General features: G+C 35.6%; 1 protein-coding gene across 6 annotated transcripts in view; it reads right to left on the bottom strand.

Annotated features, from left to right (window-relative positions):
- Positions 1 to 18,469, bottom strand: part of GAPVD1 (GTPase activating protein and VPS9 domains 1) — a 61,444-nt gene that overhangs the window by 39,531 nt on the left and 3,444 nt on the right. For all 6 annotated transcript variants that reach the window (XM_031450455.2, XM_031450456.2, XM_031450458.2 and 3 more), the window contains exons 2-3: positions 2,238 to 2,455; positions 590 to 1,433 (exon numbers count right to left, since the gene is read on the bottom strand). In XM_031450455.2, coding sequence (XP_031306315.1) covers positions 590 to 1,433; positions 2,238 to 2,422 — 1,029 coding nt within the window. In that variant the 5' untranslated portion in view covers positions 2,423 to 2,455. The remainder of the gene's footprint in view (positions 1 to 589; positions 1,434 to 2,237; positions 2,456 to 18,469) is intronic.

The raw sequence follows: 18,469 nt of genomic DNA, 5'->3' as shown, positions 1-18,469 counted from the left end.
CAGTAGTTCAGATGATTAGGGGAAAAAGTGCTAATATAGATGCAAAAATCCTCTTTCTGAAACTCTTAGATCCAAAAGAGTTTCAGATCTCAAAATTTGGAGACTTCAGAAAGGGTGGCTACTGCATACATGTAATATGTCCAGTATTTAGGTTGGTGTCCTATAATGAGACATTAGCATTCCTGCAGGAAAACATGAGTATTTACTAACATGAAATGGAATAGCTAACAATTATAAACAGCCTCGTGTTGGTTCAGATTAGGTTTTGCTACCAAATGAAGTATAAAAGACACTCTCAGTTTTCAATCATTCTGGATTCTGGTTTTTTTCCCAATCATTCTGGATTTTGAAATCATGGGAAAGGGACGGTGGGCTTGTTCTAGAAAATATAATCAACTATTCATTCATCAAGTGTGTGAGGACTCCGTTTAAAAACTAACACAAAATGTAAGAAACAAATATTTAGGACGGTTTGGGGAAAAGGAATGGTAAGAATATATGAATAATGTCGTCATATTTTCTGTTCTACCCTACTGCCCAATCAACTGATTTTAAACGGAATGCCACATTAATAACAGCAAGAGCGTACCTGCATCAGATTAAATCTTGCCACCTCATTAATAGGAGCATCAGAAATGATTCCATACTGTTCTGGATTGACAACTGCAGGACAAATGAAGCAGGCCAACAAGAGGTCAGTACACATTGCCCTGACCTCCCCAATTTCCAGTCTATCTACACAGGAGAGAGTTTTGTACATCTGTGACACGATCCACCTCAAACTATGTGGAAAACAGTATGTGTTCTGCTTGAGATAACCAATAAATTTGTTCACCAAAGCCACTAGTTTGGCTTCATTGGAATCCACCATCTCTTGAACCTTTTGCCTGAATCTATCTGAGCCTTTCTCTCCAAAGAGTTTTTCCTGTTGAGATGGGGAGAACCTCTCAATTAGCTTGTTTGGATCTGTTTCCAGGTGATCTTCATCTTCAACAAGCAGCTGCATGATTGGCTCATGTAAAGTGGCTGTGAGGAAAAGTTTGGCAGAAAACAGTCCTTCAGAAAAAAGTTTAAATAAGATGCTGAAGGCACAAGTTCCTCTCCTCAAAAGTCGCCTGGGGTTGTCACTTTCTTTAAGTTCAAATTCAATCAAGTATCTCAAAACCTGAAGGAGGTAGCTTTCATCTTCTTGCATAATGCAGTTGCCATAGAGAGAGGTAAAAACTGTGTAAATAACACTTTGTGTGTTCTCCTGATTAAGTTTCTCTCCAGCAACCAAAGAGGAGGCAATAAGACGAGGATTTTCCCTTAATCGACTCAAGAACTCTCCATAAGCAGTCTCCTGAAATCCCAATTGCTTATATCCATCAACAAACTGTGTATCCTCCAAAATCTTGGCATGTTGGCAACATTCAGCAGGGGAAGCTTCAGCACTAAAAATGGGCAAACAAGCAAAATAATAAAATTAACAACAATAATAATGTAACACATATACTATACTGAAACATGGAAATGTGAGTTGATTATAGCCCCAGCACTGAGATCCCATGGAACTGCTAAAATCTTTTAGATCACCAGCACCTGAATGTGTAAAGAAAGTCAAAACCAAAAAGTACAAAGGACAAATTCCTCACATTAAATCAGGTTTAATGAAAAGTAGCAAGAAGTAACCATTATTCTGATTTCTATCATCAAAGATTAGTCCTGCCTCTTTTTGAACTTTATATATAAGGAATCATACAAGATGTACTCTTCTATGTCTGGCTTCTTTTCTCAACAGTACACCACAGCACCACTATTTCTAGAGTTAAAAACTGCTTCTTGGAACAACAGAACAATGAGGTATTAATAGTGAAAAACAAAGCTTCTAAAACTGTAAAGTAGATACACAACAGCAAGACACGAAAATGTGTATGTTAATATTTGGAGAAAACTAGAACACAAGATAATATACTCTCTACAATAATAAAATGTTATATAATACCAAAATATAAAATTAACTGATGTGGTATAAAATATTAATGTTTAAGTTATAATTCTCTACAGTGCTTAGGTTAATAGGACAATTAATAAACAAAATAAGCAAAGATTCACCATTGAGATGCTGATTTAAACTATCTTAAACCATGTACTTTGTTGGAAATAGATTTGTTTATTTGCAGTTAGCAATTATGTAACTACTATAAGCAGAATTATGGAGGTCCATAAAACTTAAGACCTCAAAACCTTTTCTTTACCTGGTTATGATAAGCCGATCCAAATTAATTCTCTGTTGCTTAGCGATCCATGCTGTACGATACAGCTTTTCAGCTGTCTTAAGTACATCTGCATTGAGCCTCTGAATGAGCTGTTTCTCGGAGTTTACATATAAGCGTTCCTGCTTGAGGTGATGGGCCAGAGTATGAATATCTAGTTTCACCATCTTCAAATGTGGAAAAGGTACAAAGGCTGATCACTAAGAGTGAAAAGAAAAAAGATTAAATTTTACGTCACTTAAATTGTTTTCCAAAAATCAAAAGAGGTAGAACACATTAAGAATTAGGCTACATTTAGTACGATGGTTAACTCTAATTAAAAAAAAAAAAATATATATATATATATATATACACACACACATATATACATATTCCCATATATATACATACACACACATATATATATATGTTTTTATAATAGAAGCATTACAGGTTCAAGTATAGAAAAACTGGTAAATACACATAAGCAAAACAAAAAAAAGAAAAGCTCTTAGGCCAGGACTCAGAGGCAGCCACTGTGAACACCTTGCATATATCCCTCAAGACCATGACTATTTATTAACACTGGGCTCTCCTTGACTACTGTCTTGCGTACTGCAATCAATCAACACAGCCAGCTGATCCTTTCTTCAGAGTATCTCAAATTTGACTTTCTCACCACCGTCATCACCATCTTTCACTCAAAGGTCTCTAAACACCACTTCTAACTGATCTCCTTGCTTCCTTTCTTGTTTTACTAGAGTCTGTTCTCCACATAGCATAGAGTATCCTTTAAACTTAAGTCACTTTATTCATTTTGTTCCCCTACTAGAAACTGTCCAAAGGCTTATTTTACACTCAGGATGAAATCTTAAGGTCGCACATCATCAACCCCTGGCTACTTCTCCAACCTCACCTGGTACCATCCTAACCCTTGCTCACACAGCTCCAGACACACTGACCTCCTTGCTTGAACAGATCAAGCATGCCCCTCCTCAGAGCCTCTGCATTTGCTGATCCCTCTCTCAGGGAGGCTGGCTATTCCTCCAGATACCTTTGCAACGCTACTGCCTTTACTTCATTCAAGTCTCTCTGCTCAAATGTCTACTTAGAAAGGCCTTCTAAGACAACTCATTCTAAAACAGAAAATATCACTTCCTATTCCCTCTTCTGGCCTTTTTTTCAGGAGCACTCGCCCCTACCCAGCATTATATTACATGCGTGTTCATCATGCTTAGAGTATGGCTCCCCTTCTAAAAGGCAAAGGCCCCCAGGGCCAAGTCTTGTCTGTTTTGTTCACTCACAGCTGTAATTTCAAGGCTGAGGAGAGGGCCTGGTTCACAGCAGGAGCTGAATACACATTTGCCAAAGGAATGAATGAAATCACTAGATATTCTTGTTTATCTAGTAGCTAAAGAAACTGATATAAATAGCGCGCACATTTTAAAGCATCATTATTTAAGCTATACCCTTGAAGCTAGAATGCCTACCAGGCCACAGATGTTTGATATCAGCAATAGAAGTGCTTGTGGCCCAGACAGCAGAATAGATGTGTCCAAACAGCAGTCATTAAGTTAGAAAAATATTTCTCATTAAGAATTAAACATTATGACTATACACTTGAAAGTTGCTATGAGAGTAAAGCTTTAAATGTTCTCACAATAATAATAAGAAAATGATAATTACATGAGGTAAAGGATGTGTTAACTAACCTTACTGTGGTAAACATTTTGTAATATATGTGTATCAAATCATTATATGCCTTAAACTTTCACAATGTTATATGTCAGTTATACTTCAATAAAGCTAGGGGAAAAAAGTTGTCCTGGCCAATCAGATACATAAGTGACCTTAATGGATTTATTCGGAATTGATAAAACACAATTTGTAGTAAATTCAGATTCTGGAAGGGGTGACAACCTAGACTGCAGAACTCTCAAAATGTTTAGAGAGCCAATGAAAACATGTTCATATATATGAAACAGACATTTTTGGTGCTAAGACAAAAAAAGAATTTAACATTATGGTAGCAGAAGGAAATATATTTAAAGACACCTTATCTAAAGAAATGGATTCAATAATTTTTAATTCAGTTTGATTTAAAAATTTTTTAAACTTTCTTCTATTTTAATGAACTACTGATGACTAGGAAAGTTTCAGATATTACCATCTTACCTGAATTTAACTGCTTTCAAAATACACTTTCTTGTACCTTTTCTTGTACCAATTCCCTAGCAAACTATGCAAAGCTATTATTCCAAATCTCCTGTATGAAGACTTTCACATTGCTTTCCTCTCAAAAGCGTAAGTATGTCTACTTCACCAAGATAATTCACTATTAAGTTAGTCACAAAAGTATCTGTGTACATTTTTTTAAAATTGGTGGCATACATACATATCCATGTATAATCTTATTAATTCAGTGTACAGAAAACACATAGGACTTCATAGAATTCCATGTGGAAATTCTAACATCCTCTAGGGGGCTCTAAATCCATAGACTATGAACAGAATCACTGAACAAGTGATTATAATTATGAGAAGTATTACACTTGATGAAAACAGTAGTGAAACAGGCTCTTAAAGATCTATATGCCTCATTAACTACTTCTGCTACTTTGGGTACATAATGCCTATTCTCTGAACCTAGGGGGGTTTTCAATCCATAAAACGTGGGCACAACATCTACATTTATTTTGTGCCTGGCACGAGCAACATTTTAGGTACTAGGGATATTAAAAAGGATGAAATCTAGTATGTGGCCTCAAGGACTTTCTAATCTAGTAGAATGAGGCAGACTTGCAGGCAAATGACTGCCCCTAAATGTTATGGGCATCATGCTGGAAGACTACAACCTAGAGCAGGGACGAGAGAAGTTAAGTACCTGCATCTAGTCTTAGAAGACAAGTATTTGGTCAGGGAATAAAAGGCATTTGCCAGACAGAGAGAGGACATGGGGTAGGGGTAGAATTCCAAATACAGGAAGGCAACTAAGCAAAGGACCAGAGGTGTGTAACACAGAGTATATTCAGAGAAGTACACATGGCTTGCTGCAGTCTGGGGGCACGTGTGTTTCTGTGTGTTAAGACTGAGGCTGGAGGCAGGGGAGGAAATGTCCAGTGAGATAAGGCTACAGAGACAGAAGGTACACGGAAGTCAGCGTTAAGAAATTGGGATTTGCACTGTAGGCGATGGGGAAAGAGTTTAAACAAGAGATTAACATGATTAAATTTACATTTGAGAACATAAACTTTGGCAGTAAGGAAAAGGATGAGGAGGTGGGGATGGAACTAGATGAAGAGAGACTAAGAATTGTTGACAGACAAGAAATACTGCAGTGCTGATGCAAAGAATAGGACAAATCTGAGAGGTATCAGGAGGTAGAAAATATAAGATTTGCTGACACCTACACATGGAGAAGGCAAGGTAGAAGTTTCCAACTCTGGTGACAAGGGCTGGTGGTGGTGGTATGCACCACAATGGAGTATCATATGAGAAAACACTTTATAAACTGAAAATTGTGCCTGGTATGGTTCTAAGAACTTTACACACTCCATCTTCATAATATCCCTCTGAGATAGGTTCTCTGCAACTATGGAAACTGAAGCTCAGGGATATTAAGTAACGTGCACAAGGCCAAAAGGTGAGACGTGATAGAGCCACTGCACTATTAATTACTCCAGCTCTACAAGAATGACTGAGAAATCTTGTGGCTACACAGGAGAATATCTTATTTTTAAGAGATGCACGCTCAGAAGTGAAGTTTTAGGATGTCTGGAACTCACTTGTATGTGGTTCAAAATAATTAAGAGATTTTTAAAATGCAGAAAAATGTAAACAACTGTTGAATCTGGTTGGTGGGTATATATATGATGATAACTGTACTAATTAACATTTTCTGTATGTTAGAAATTTTTCATAATAAAAGGACAGAAGAAAACATTTTAGAAATTCTCAGATCGTACCCTTCTTGCTGCCTCAATACACTTCAATTTAAACAAATATATTACTGGCTTTTGTTGGAACCTAGCCAAGTCCCCTAACCTCAAGGAGCTCACAATCTAATCACAACCAAAATACTGTTCAGGATAGGATGCATGAAATGATTCCAATGACACTTCAAAATACAAACCAATTTATGCAGTTTAGAAATTAAAACCTTCAAATATAGCTTCACTTTAAAAATTAACATATGAAAGTACTGCTCCATCTGATCTGAACAAGAACTCACCTTCTAAACCCTTCAATAGTCCAAAATTTCTTCAAAGACATTATTGTAAAAATATTTTAAATAAACCCAGAACACTAGATAAACTTGCTAATAAGCATTTTTTTCTTTAATGAAGTTCATCAGACTATACTACCCCTGGATGCTGCAGTCATATACTACGGTCTCTCTCTTCCTCCGACACCCCAAAACTCCCATGATCATTTGACCCCACCAAGACTTTTCAGCCATTAATCCTACCACTTTTTTTTTTTTTTTTTTAAACTAACCTTCACTCTCTTCCTGTCTTGGCTTCCCTCCTTACCAGCCAGCATAAACTCCATGGTCAATCATGATTGCTTGCTAAATGCACTCTCAACTTACCCCTCTCACCCAACAACCCCAGTTAAATCCAATGATTTGCCTACCTCTAATTTATACCTGTGGATGAGAAAACCAACACACACAACCATACTAATATTACTTTAAACTCATAGTCACAAACCCTATATGGGCCCTTAATGGTGCATGGCCTGCATACTATTATTTCTCCAGTCTGTTCACCACTCCCCACTCTCCCAGGCAACGAATTCATACCATCCTCTCTCCTCAAACCTCCAACCTCTTCCCTGCTCCTTATTCTCAGCCCCTTGCTTACTACTTCACTGAGAAAACTGAAGCGATCAGAAGAGATTTTCCACAGGCTCCTTGCTTCAGTCCTTGCTCCCAGTCTATTCTCAACACAGAGTGGTCCTGGGGAAGCCTAAGTCAAATCATATCACCTCTGTACTCAAAAATCCTCCAAAAGCTTTTTTTCTTGGCTCTCCATGGTCTGCCTCCAACCCCCTCACCTTTCTGACCTCACCTCCTATTGCCAGAAGACCATACAACTTACCATCCAAACCAGGACACTACTGGGAGTGAAAGTGGGCACTATTAGTAATTTCATCAAGACAAGAGACACAAATAAGGACAGATGATCTCACTCTATTACCAGATCCCTCATTCATTCTGCTCCAGCAATATTCTCAAACATGCCAGGCACACTTCCACCTCAGTACCTTTGCACTTACTTGCTCATCATCCAAATCTCTTACTTCCTTTAGGTCTTTATGGAGAGTCACCTTCTTCAACAAGGTCTTTCTTGGCCACCACACCTAAAATTTCAGCCTCTACTCTGCCACACATTCATATTACCTCTCCCTGCTTAGTTTTTCTTGTTACAACTGGTCATACTATACATTTTATTTATTTATTATGTATTAACCATCTCCCTAAGAAAATGTAAGCTCTCTAAGAGGAGGGGTTTTTGCCTAATGTGTTCTCTGATCTATTTACTCCAACTAGAATAGAACCCATCACATTACAAGCATTCAGTACACATTTGCTGAATCAATATATGAATGAAAAAGAGGTATGTAACATACTCATGTTATATAAGCAGAGATAGAAATAACATAGAAAGAACAGGTTTGTAGTCTCTGACAGACAGGAAAAGAAGTAAACACAATGAAATTATTACTAAATGCTAACTACAATAAGTACATCATGCTAAAATCCTTGGAAGTTTCACGAAGGACTTAAAGGAAAAACGTTAAGTGTTTAAAATTTACATTTATTCCTTACTTTTTAGCTGATAATTTCCAAACTCAGCCTAATGTTCAAGGGCCAATCTTGCCTTAACCCTCACTTTCAGCCCTATCTCATTATTTCCCTATATAAACCCTCCTATTCCATCAAGTCTGCCTTTTCATTTTTATTTTCAATTCACCTTCATGCTTATATTTACATCATCTTTTTGCTTGTTCTAATTTCCAAGGCCTGACTCAATAATTCTTTCCCAACCACATAGTTTGCCCCCAGTGATAAGTCCCAACTCTGAACTCTTAAAGTAGTCCTTATCCATATCATTAAATTGGAATTTTTATTTTCATCTTTAAAATCTATATCTTATCTTCCCAATAAGAATGAAGGGTGCCCTCAAAGGATGAGAACATCTCTTAGACCTATGTATCCCCAACCTCCAATACCACGGCCACACACAGTATCTTTGCTAATTGCATGTCACAAGATGCTGAGAAAAAGAACATAAGTAAAATCAAAGGATTTTAAAATTAACATTAGGCACATTTCACAATAACAATTTTTTCCTGCAATTTGTAAGCATTTTCAAAGTTAGATCATTTCTTTTTGGAGTGGCCAAAAATTGGACTTTGAAAATCTGTAATATTAAGCTCAGTTTCACTTACCACATTTTCTACAAAAATAAAATTGATGAAACCCATGCATGTTAAATCAGATTTTAAGCTTCTTAACTCATGTTATGAAGACCGAGAGCCCAGAAGGGAGATTTCAGTTGAAGGAGTGAAGCACACTGGGTTTTTGTATCCTTCCAACAATAGTATAGAGTAGAGGCTGGCAAACTACGGCCTGTGGGCCAAATTCAGCCAGCTGCCTATTTGTATAAAGTTTTACTGGAACACAGCCATGTCCATTTGTTTACGTATTATCTATGGCTTTTCTCATGCTACAACAGCAGAGCTAAATAGTTGCCAGAGTCCTCCAGAATCCACATGGCCCACAAAGCCTAAAATACTCTCTGGCCTTTTACAGAAAAAGTCTGTCAGCTCCTGATGAGCAAGCATACCTACTCTAAGACAGAGCATGGAGAGGAAGCACACTCTGATAAGGTGAAATAAGAAATAAGGTGTGAATCAGAGAATACATTAAAAGTTCCAAGGAGGATACACTTATTACAAATGTTAGCAACTATGCCTCAACAAATTCCTGTGACTCAAAAGGACTGTAAAGCAGGGAAAAATTATTTCAAATATTTCATGGAATGAGAATCACATTTCATGTTTTCTCTGATGAAAATATCTAATTAAATGCATCCCAATTTAATGATATGCATCCAGTAGTTCTAAATGCTAAGTAACAGGTAGAGTTCAAGTAAACAAACTAATCATCACTTTATTAATTTAATAAATTCAAGATTAATGCTGCAAGAGTCAATAAGAGAGATCACTTGATACTTTCTTATTTTCTATAGAGACTTCATGCAAAACAAAAGAAAACAAAACAAAAACTACAGTCAGAAGATCTGAGGCATCTAAGACTGGGCTCTGATACCCACTGGCAATGTGATCTGTGGCTGGTCACTTCACCTATGTTTCTGTTTCCCCATCTTCGAAGCTGGGATAATGCTCTTATCTCCCTCACATGATAAACTGTACAGTTTACATGAGATGAATGCAAAGTGTAAATGACTGCACGAAGCAGGACACCACTATTCCTGTCAATGAAGTGGTAGGGGAACGGCTTCAAGATGGCAGAACAGAAGGACAGAGCTCACCCTCTCCTACAAATACATCAAAAATACATCTACATGTGGAACAGTTCTCACAGAATACCTACTGAACTCTGACAGAAGACCTCATATATTCAAAGCTACAAGAAGGATCACCACATAACTGAATAGGATGGGGAAAAAAGGTATAATAATTTTTCTCACTTCACTAGGACACGATGAGACATACTCCATGTTCATCACATGACAGAATGGACCAAAATGAACCTTTCCATAAAAATAAGTGGGAAATATCAAAGTGGTAATTAAAGAGGTAAGATCAACTACTTGCTAACATGATGGAACCTACACTTGTAAAAGGCTTATTAAAAGTGAAACTAAAGGCCAACTATCTTCAATTGAAACCATTTTTGGTAACATAATATGCCACACACAGGCATAGCTTTGAAATTTGAGAATAAAGCTTTTTTTTGTAAATAGATCAATGTATCTAATTAAGACGATCTGATTAAAAATTACACAGATAATGATGACTAAATGTAAAGTGGTAATTGGGATCCTGGAACAGAAAGAGGACATCAAGTAAAAACTAAGCAGGGGGAGGAGAGTACAGCTCAGTGGTAGAGCGCATGCTTAGCACGCACGAAGTGCTGGGTTCTATCCCCAGGAACTCCATCTAACTAAATAAATAAGCAAGTTTTTAAAAAAATCTACTTAACCGCCCCCCAAAAAAAACCCAAAATAAAAAATTTTTTCAATTTTGAAAAGTAAAAACTAAGCACATCTGAATAAAGTATGAATTTTGGTTAACAACAACATATAAATATTGGTTTATTAATTGCAGCAAGTATGCCATACTTACACAAGACGTTAGTAACAAAAGGAACTTGACACTGGGTATATCAAAATTCCCTGTACTATCAACTCAATTTTTCTATAAATTAAACTATTCTAAAAATTAAAGTCTATTTAAATTTTTTTATCTACACAAATAATAAAATTCTAAATTCAAGCATCCAATTTAGTGACTTTTTTCAGCAAGAAAAAAATACACAAACTTAAGAAATGCTTTTGAGTGCTGTAATTTATCAGTCTCCAACCATCACCACCTATAAGGATTATCAGCTGTCACATGACATCCCAAAATACATTAATATCTGGTTAACATATTGTAGTGTTTAAACTATCACACTAAAAATATTTTTTCTCTCAGTTCACTGTGATCAGAAATGAATTACAGAAACTTCCTAACACAAAATTTCCATAGCTATGTTACATTTTGCACTAATTCCTGATCAACTGAAGCAAGGCAAATATATTTCCTAGCCAGAGTTGCTTAAGAAAAGCCAGTTTTTATATTAATTTCCACTTAATGGCAAACTTAAAAAGTCCCATTATAAGTAGTAAATAGTTGGCTTGAAGAGAAGTTTTAATTGTATGGTGTAGTAAAGTATATACAGGTACTTAGGAAATAAAAATAATAATAACCACTATGCATTTCAGGTTTGTCATGTATTAGGCACCAACTAGGTGCTTTACATGGAAATTCTCATTTAATCTGTGTAACACTCCTGAAAGGTAGGTATTCTTATCCACTTTATATAGATGAGGAAACTGAGGAAATTAAATAATTTGCCCAAGATCAAATTAATACCAGCAAAGCTGAGACTAGAATCCAGGTGTGTCTGGCTCACTTAGCTTTTACTCACCATGATATTTGCCTCCCAAGAGTGAGTGCTTTAATTTACCACTACCAAGGTCACTTCTAATCACCCCACTCTTTCAACAACTATTAATATCTAAGTCAGTATCTGGACAACTCCCTTTCTTGGAAAGTTTCAAACTGTCCAACAAAGTCAGGTTTAGTTGAACTTCAGGACTAAATAACCTAAATTCTATTAAAGAAATGATACATAAAAGTTTAGAAAGTCACTAGAGACTAATTTAGATTATTACCCTGATAATTACTCTCACACACACACACACACACACACACACACACACACACACACACACACACACACACACACACACACACTAGGTCCTATCTAAAGTATCTTAAGACTTAAAATGTACTAACAGAGTTCTGGGTATAGCACTCTAAAGTAAAATGCAATGAGCTCAAAACTAGCTGTATAATTCCTAATGGTTAATATAATCTTTCTGGAATTCAGTTTTTTAACTGAAATACAAGGAATTATGGGTACCATCCCTTTACTGTAATCAATGCTCTACAAATACCCAAATAGATCCAAGTTCCCTAACTGGTTCCAGAACATCTTGGTCACCTTGCTCTCTTTCTGTATGAGCTAACTGGGATTTTCTGTGGGCAGGTGACCCCAGACAGTAGCCAATACTGTCAACGTGATCTATACTCTTAGCATATCATCTGTCTTCTTCCAACATGGGAGCATAAGATCAAAATCTTGAATTTTCCTAGCCTTTTCCAATGAAAGGTTATCACCTTCCTCTCAGTCAATCCTTTACACTATTTAGGGTCTCATCATCTCAGCAGGCTCCTTCCCAGTCTCTCCCTGCTCCTGCTGAGGCAGTCTTCCTAAAGCACAAATCTTGTCCTGCTACTCTCCACCGCCTAAAGATAATGTCCACAACCTGCTACACGGCATCAAGCTCGCAACCATAAATCCCTCTTTTTCCATCTCCTACCTCATCTCCCACCATTTCTCCACTTCCTCCAAAGCAGATGTTGCTGCCAAACTATATCCTGAAGTCTCCAACATCTTGCAGTGCTATTACCAAGGCTTAAGAGGCCCATATCCTCCTCATCTTCAAGTGAATTCAGATTTCCCCTTTAAGGCCCAGCCCCCAAATCTCTTCCCTCTGTGAAGCTCTGGGGAAACTGCTCCTGCCAACAAACAGGGTGCATCCTTCCTCCCTTATGACACTAAGTGGGAAAGTTATTCCATTTTTAGGTTTCTTTCAGTTCTTCTATTTATATAATGCAGAAAAATCTAAGCAAGGTGCCAATTTGTCTTCAACACTTCCCTAACACCTGCTAATCTCTCCTTTTAATTAAAGGACAGCAGGCCTCAAACTCACCTCAGCACCTTCTGCAAACAGTTAGTTAGCTAGGTTTTATAACACCGGTTTTTTCTGGGGTTTTTTTGTTTGTTTGTTTTGTTTTTTAAGTTGATTTCTGTTTAGGGCAAGAAATGTTAGCCTTTCACTGTGGTAGGAACATAAAGCTCCTTTAAAAATATTTTTAAAGGTGTCCAAAAAAAAAAAAAAGACATTAAATAAATAATAGTATAAGTAGTATGCAGACTTGGGAAAAGTCATGATATTACTCAAGGATTAAGCATGGTAAACATGGTAAACATGTCTACACCTTGACAGAACTGTCACTTTTTTTGTTCACTATATAGGTACTCTTCCCCACAGTACTTATGTAATATCCATATTAATGTTATACGGCGAAAAAGGACATGACTGTAATTTTTAAAATGAACTACCACAATGCTAGCTGTATTTTATCAATCAAATAATTTTAATCTGAGGATTTATCTTAATTACCCACCACTTTTCAGGGACCTAACCAATCCATACTAGAGACGGGTGTCTCTTGCAAATATCTTCTATAATCATGTTGAATTATGATGATTTGCCTACACGTTTCCCTCTTAAAAGACTTACCTCCTTTAGTGCAGGAACATTTTCTCAATTTACGTTTTGTTACATAACATGCTCTAAAAATCATCAGGTATTAAAAAAGATGAGCTCATCTCTTTCCAAAAAGTGGCTAGACAAGCACAGTGAGCTTTATTTAACACACTTCCTTCACCCACTCATTCAACAAATGTTTATTAAATACCTACGATGTGCAAGGCACTGATGAACAGGATGGTTAAGGTCTGCTCTTGAGGGACCCGCATTCTCACAGGAATATGCGACATTCTAATGACAATTTTGAGTGGCTGACACAGACTGGATTTCTGCATACCCTCTATTTAGAGTCCTTTGCCTACTCCTTTCAGTGGTCAGTTAAAGCCCACTTAGGTATCAGGGCCCAGCTCAACTGAGGAGCCTTTACCAGCCAGTTTTCTGTCTCAGATACTTTCTCATTTGGGTTCATCTCCATCACAGCATATTGTACTGTTTTCAACAAAATGTTTTCTCAACAAAACTCCAAGTTCCCTGAAGTAGGGACATAATCATTTTGGTATCCCCATTACTTGGCAGAGAAGCTGGCATTTAGCAGGTGCTGAATCAATGTCTGAATCTATAAAAAATTAATAAATAAATGACTAAATGATGAACAGCAATGCTCTGGTTAAAAATCAGCCAAGCTGCTGCTAACTCAGTTCCAAAATAATGAAAGAACAGTATCTAAATTTAAGGTGAAAACATCTACTAACTTTCCAATGAGCATGTTTGAAATAATTATTAATGTACTGAAAAAGATATTTCCTCACAATTAAGAAATGTAAAAAAAAAAAAAGAAAAGAAAAAAGAAAAAAGAAAAAAGAAATGCATACCATGAGAGAAAAAAATGGCAACAAGTGATACTTTAGTATCTTTAGTTGGTATTTTTGAAACAAATGTAAAACATTGTAGAAAAAAGAATGGACTTAGTACCAACTATTCCTGGCACAAGTACAGAGAACTGAAGGGCACACTACTTTCAAGATGCAAGTACATAACATAAAGCCAGATAGTATCCAAAATTCAAATTAACAGTACAAGACTTCTTGTTATGACACCAAAATTCCAGACCCTACCAAAAGTCAACTTAAAAAATCCAAACAGATTTTACCCCCAACACACTAATTTTCCAGAGCTAAAGATGGCAAACCACAAAAATAATGAAATTCATGCCTAACAAGCGGCTTTTGGATTAAGCTCAGATTTTACTGTACCACTCAATTGACAGAGAACATCAAAACACCTGGACAGCCTAAATGTATTACTTACTAAATACTAATGTACCCTCACCATTGCAGTTCAAAAACTTTGACTTTTTAAAATATTACTTGAAATCATTATTACTGGAATTGTTAAACAAGATTAAGCTGAAAAAGGTTAAGTAAGTTATGGTACACCTTTACCATGGAATATTAAATAACTGTTAAGAAGGATGTCTACCATGTACCACTAAGTGAAAAAAAGCAAACTCCAGAATGACAGCATGGTAAGATCCCAGAGGCAGTACAGGGGTTAAAACACAAGCCCTAGAGCAAGACTACTCGAGCTCAAATCACAGTTTTGCCACTAACTAGCTATGCAACTTTTGGCCAATTACTTCTTGCCTCAGCTTCTTCATCAGCAAGTGCATATAAAATAGAACCTTACTTCATAGGGTATGTCGTAAGGTTGTGAGGGTTTAGTGGGTTAATATATATAAAGCACTTGGCACGCACAACTGTTAACTATAATTTGGGGGGGGGGGAGGAAAAACTCCAGATTATGTAATATGTGTATATATTTGTGAAAAAAAGCATTTGTTTTTTGCACTGTTTTCAGGGTTTTAAATTTTTTAATTAATTAATTAATTAGGTAATAGAAGTACTGGGGATTAAACCCAGGACCTTCTTCATTCTAAGCATGCGCTCTACCACTAAGCTATTACCACCCCCTCAGGTTATGTTTTGTTTTTTTAAAAACAAAGAACATTTATTTCCTTAGTAATTTTTTTTTTAATTTTAAGGTAAACATGAAAAAACTTGGCACTAAGATCTCCCCTGCTGAGAGATCTGCTAGTGCAATTACTTAAACACTCAGGACCAGACAAATTCTGTGAATTATTTTAGGAAATGTGAAATTTTCAAATCCAAAAAAAGGACACAGTACTTAATTTCTAGATATAGTTCAACAGTAATAATCTGCACACCAATAAGCAGAATTACTATGCTATTAAAATTATATCCTGTTTTCCTCAGAGGTAATACATGACACAAAAATATCCACCTAATCTAGAAATGGGTATCAGGAACTTTCACAATTATATAAACCTTCTTTAATTTATTAGTCTGAAGTTATATACCACCAAATCTAATTTCTTCCTATTCCACAATCTCTAATGACAACTCACTAAGGCAAACCAAGTAACTAAAAAACCCTAAAATCTTTAGAGCCATCTACAAACTTTGGAGAGGAAGATTTCACTACACACATGCTTTGAGGAAGCGTTGGTCCCCAGGATAAACTTAGTTTCTTCCATGAATACAGTGGGTGTACAATCAAATACAAGAGCAGAAGGAGAACTTTGAGCTTCAGCTGTATTTTTGCTGAGCTGTAATACTGGTAAAGCCTGTTTCAAGATCCAAGAGTACACTCTCAAATTTAAGGAAAGCACGTAGCAGGCTGTCATGTCTGTTTCACCACATTTACCAGAATGGCACTTCATAAAATTACAAATATTTATTATCAAGCTTCAAACAATATTATTATCATTGACTACGTTCTACCCAAAAGGAAACTCCTGGACCACAAAACTCTAAAGAAACAAACAAAATCTTGTTAGTCAAACAGCTTTTCAAAAAGAAATCAACCATTAAGATGTATGGAATTTGCACATAATGTCTAGAAAAAAAGAACTCAATAAATGTTAGCTATTACTGTCATTACTGTTATTATGATGATTTGTAATGATGGAATAGAAACTTACTCATAGGGAGGCTTACTTAATAAGTCACTTTCCATCAGAATCGAAGTTGCCCCATCACACCTTTGAATAGTTCAATATTAAAAGGCACTTTGTTTTAGAGAAATCAAAGTTAGAGTCCTTGGGTTCTGAAGGAGGTAAAGATGAAATAAATTCTGCAGAAAGAATTCATCTGTTCTTTCCTAAGCTTTTCTGGTACAGAAAGCCGTATTTGTAAACATTTTGCAATTCTATCTTAAGTACTATGACTTTCAGACCTAATGTATTTTTGTCAGGTAGACAGGAATCATTAACAATGAAAGTAAAACCAAGAGATAGGTCAGAGCTCTGCATTAGAAAGTGAAAGGAGACAATTCAGACTGAGATGAAAATAGATGACTTTAGCCTGAGTCCTAAAAACTTTTAAAATAGATGTATTTGGATAAAATTTAGATTGCTTGGGAAGATAATTTGATTCTGGTCCTAAGAAAAGGGAAATAAGCTAATATCCCTTGACTAATTTTTTTGTCTTTTAAATTTTCCAATTTTAATACTTTCAAAGATTCACAGAGAATAAATTGGAAATATAAATTAGGAAGGAAAAAAATAAAGAACTGAATGTGCTTGATGAAAAGTTTTCCACTAGTCTCCAGCGTGCGTGTACAGGCATTATACGGGAGCAAGACCAAGCAGGCACTTTTTTGGACAGACATCTTAATGAGCAGACATCTTGCTTGTTTTTCCAGTTACATTATGTTTAAAGCCTTATTTTCTTTCTTTTTTTATTGACATATAATAGATTTACAATATTGTGTTAGTTTCAGGTATATAGCAAAATGATTCAGTTATTTTTTTAGTAGAGCTTATTATAAAATATTGAATATAATTTCCTGTGCTATACAGTAAATCCTTGTTGCATACCTATTTTATGCACAGTAGTTTGTATCTGTTAATCCCATACTCCTAGTTTATCCCTCCACCCCTGTCTCCCCTTTGGTAACCATAGGTTTGTTTTCTATGTCTGTGAGTCTGTTTCCATTTTGAATATAGATTCATTTATATTATTTTTTAGATTCTACATATAATTGATTATGATATAATATTTGTCTTTCTCTGTCTGACTTACTTCATTAAGTATAACATTCTCTAGGTCCACCCATGTTGCTGCAAATGGCAATATTTCATCCTTTTTTATGTAAAGCCTTATTTTTTTTAAATGGCTTAGAAAAAAGATGAACATAAAGATAATTTTGGCTTTGTAAATATAACTTAATTACAGTGCTTGCAATAAGTTACATTTTCCTTTCAGGTACTTATCAAATATTTGGTTTAGCTTCAAACTTAAAAAAAAAGTCATTATAGAGATAGTTAGGAAGTCTATAAGTAACTTTTTAAAAACATTTGTTCAACCATTAATTTATATGTATCAAATATGAGAACCTGAAGTATCAACAAATATTCACCACTTCTTCTGACCTTTGCATTGCAGAGTTCAAAACCAGGTTTCAGCTTAGGAACAATGAAGAACTATCTTTTTGCAAATGTTTTTACATAATAATAATACACATTGAAACACATTTAAAAAATCAGAAAATACAGGTAAACATAAAGAAGGAAATTTTAATTACCTATAATTTTAAAAAACAGAAATCAAACAGCTTGGTGTCTAAAGCTTCTTCTGAAATGTGTACACAATACAGAAATTATTGGTCCTAGTTCCTTTAAAAATGAAAATATCTTGATTAGGATTAAAGAGTGAACGCCACAAATCATTCTATGCAAACACAAGTTTAGGCAGCTCAAATGTAAAAAAATATATATATAACTGAAATCCTTCTTGCCTGAGAAAAAATTAACTCCAAAGAAGATGTGTGTGGTGAAAACAACAGAAAGCTGAAGGGGAAAATTTAAATAACTGTTTGAGGTTTTTTTTTTTTTTTTTTTTTTTTTTCAATTTTTTGGTCTTTCCAAAGCAAGTAGGAAGCATTCCACTTATATCAGACTTTTACCCCCAAAAGGTCATACTTTTTACCTTGGAGAATCGTTAATTTATAACCAACTCCCCAATATACTCACTCCTAAAAAAAATAATAATAATAAGAGTGAAATGTCTTACA

Source organism: Camelus dromedarius, chromosome 10 (assembly GCF_036321535.1).
Source record: "Camelus dromedarius isolate mCamDro1 chromosome 10, mCamDro1.pat, whole genome shotgun sequence".
NCBI classification, from domain to species: Eukaryota; Metazoa; Chordata; class Mammalia; order Artiodactyla; family Camelidae; genus Camelus; species Camelus dromedarius.
The sequence above is the reverse complement of the archived record's forward strand: the minus strand, read 5'-3'. Positions and strand labels throughout refer to the sequence as shown.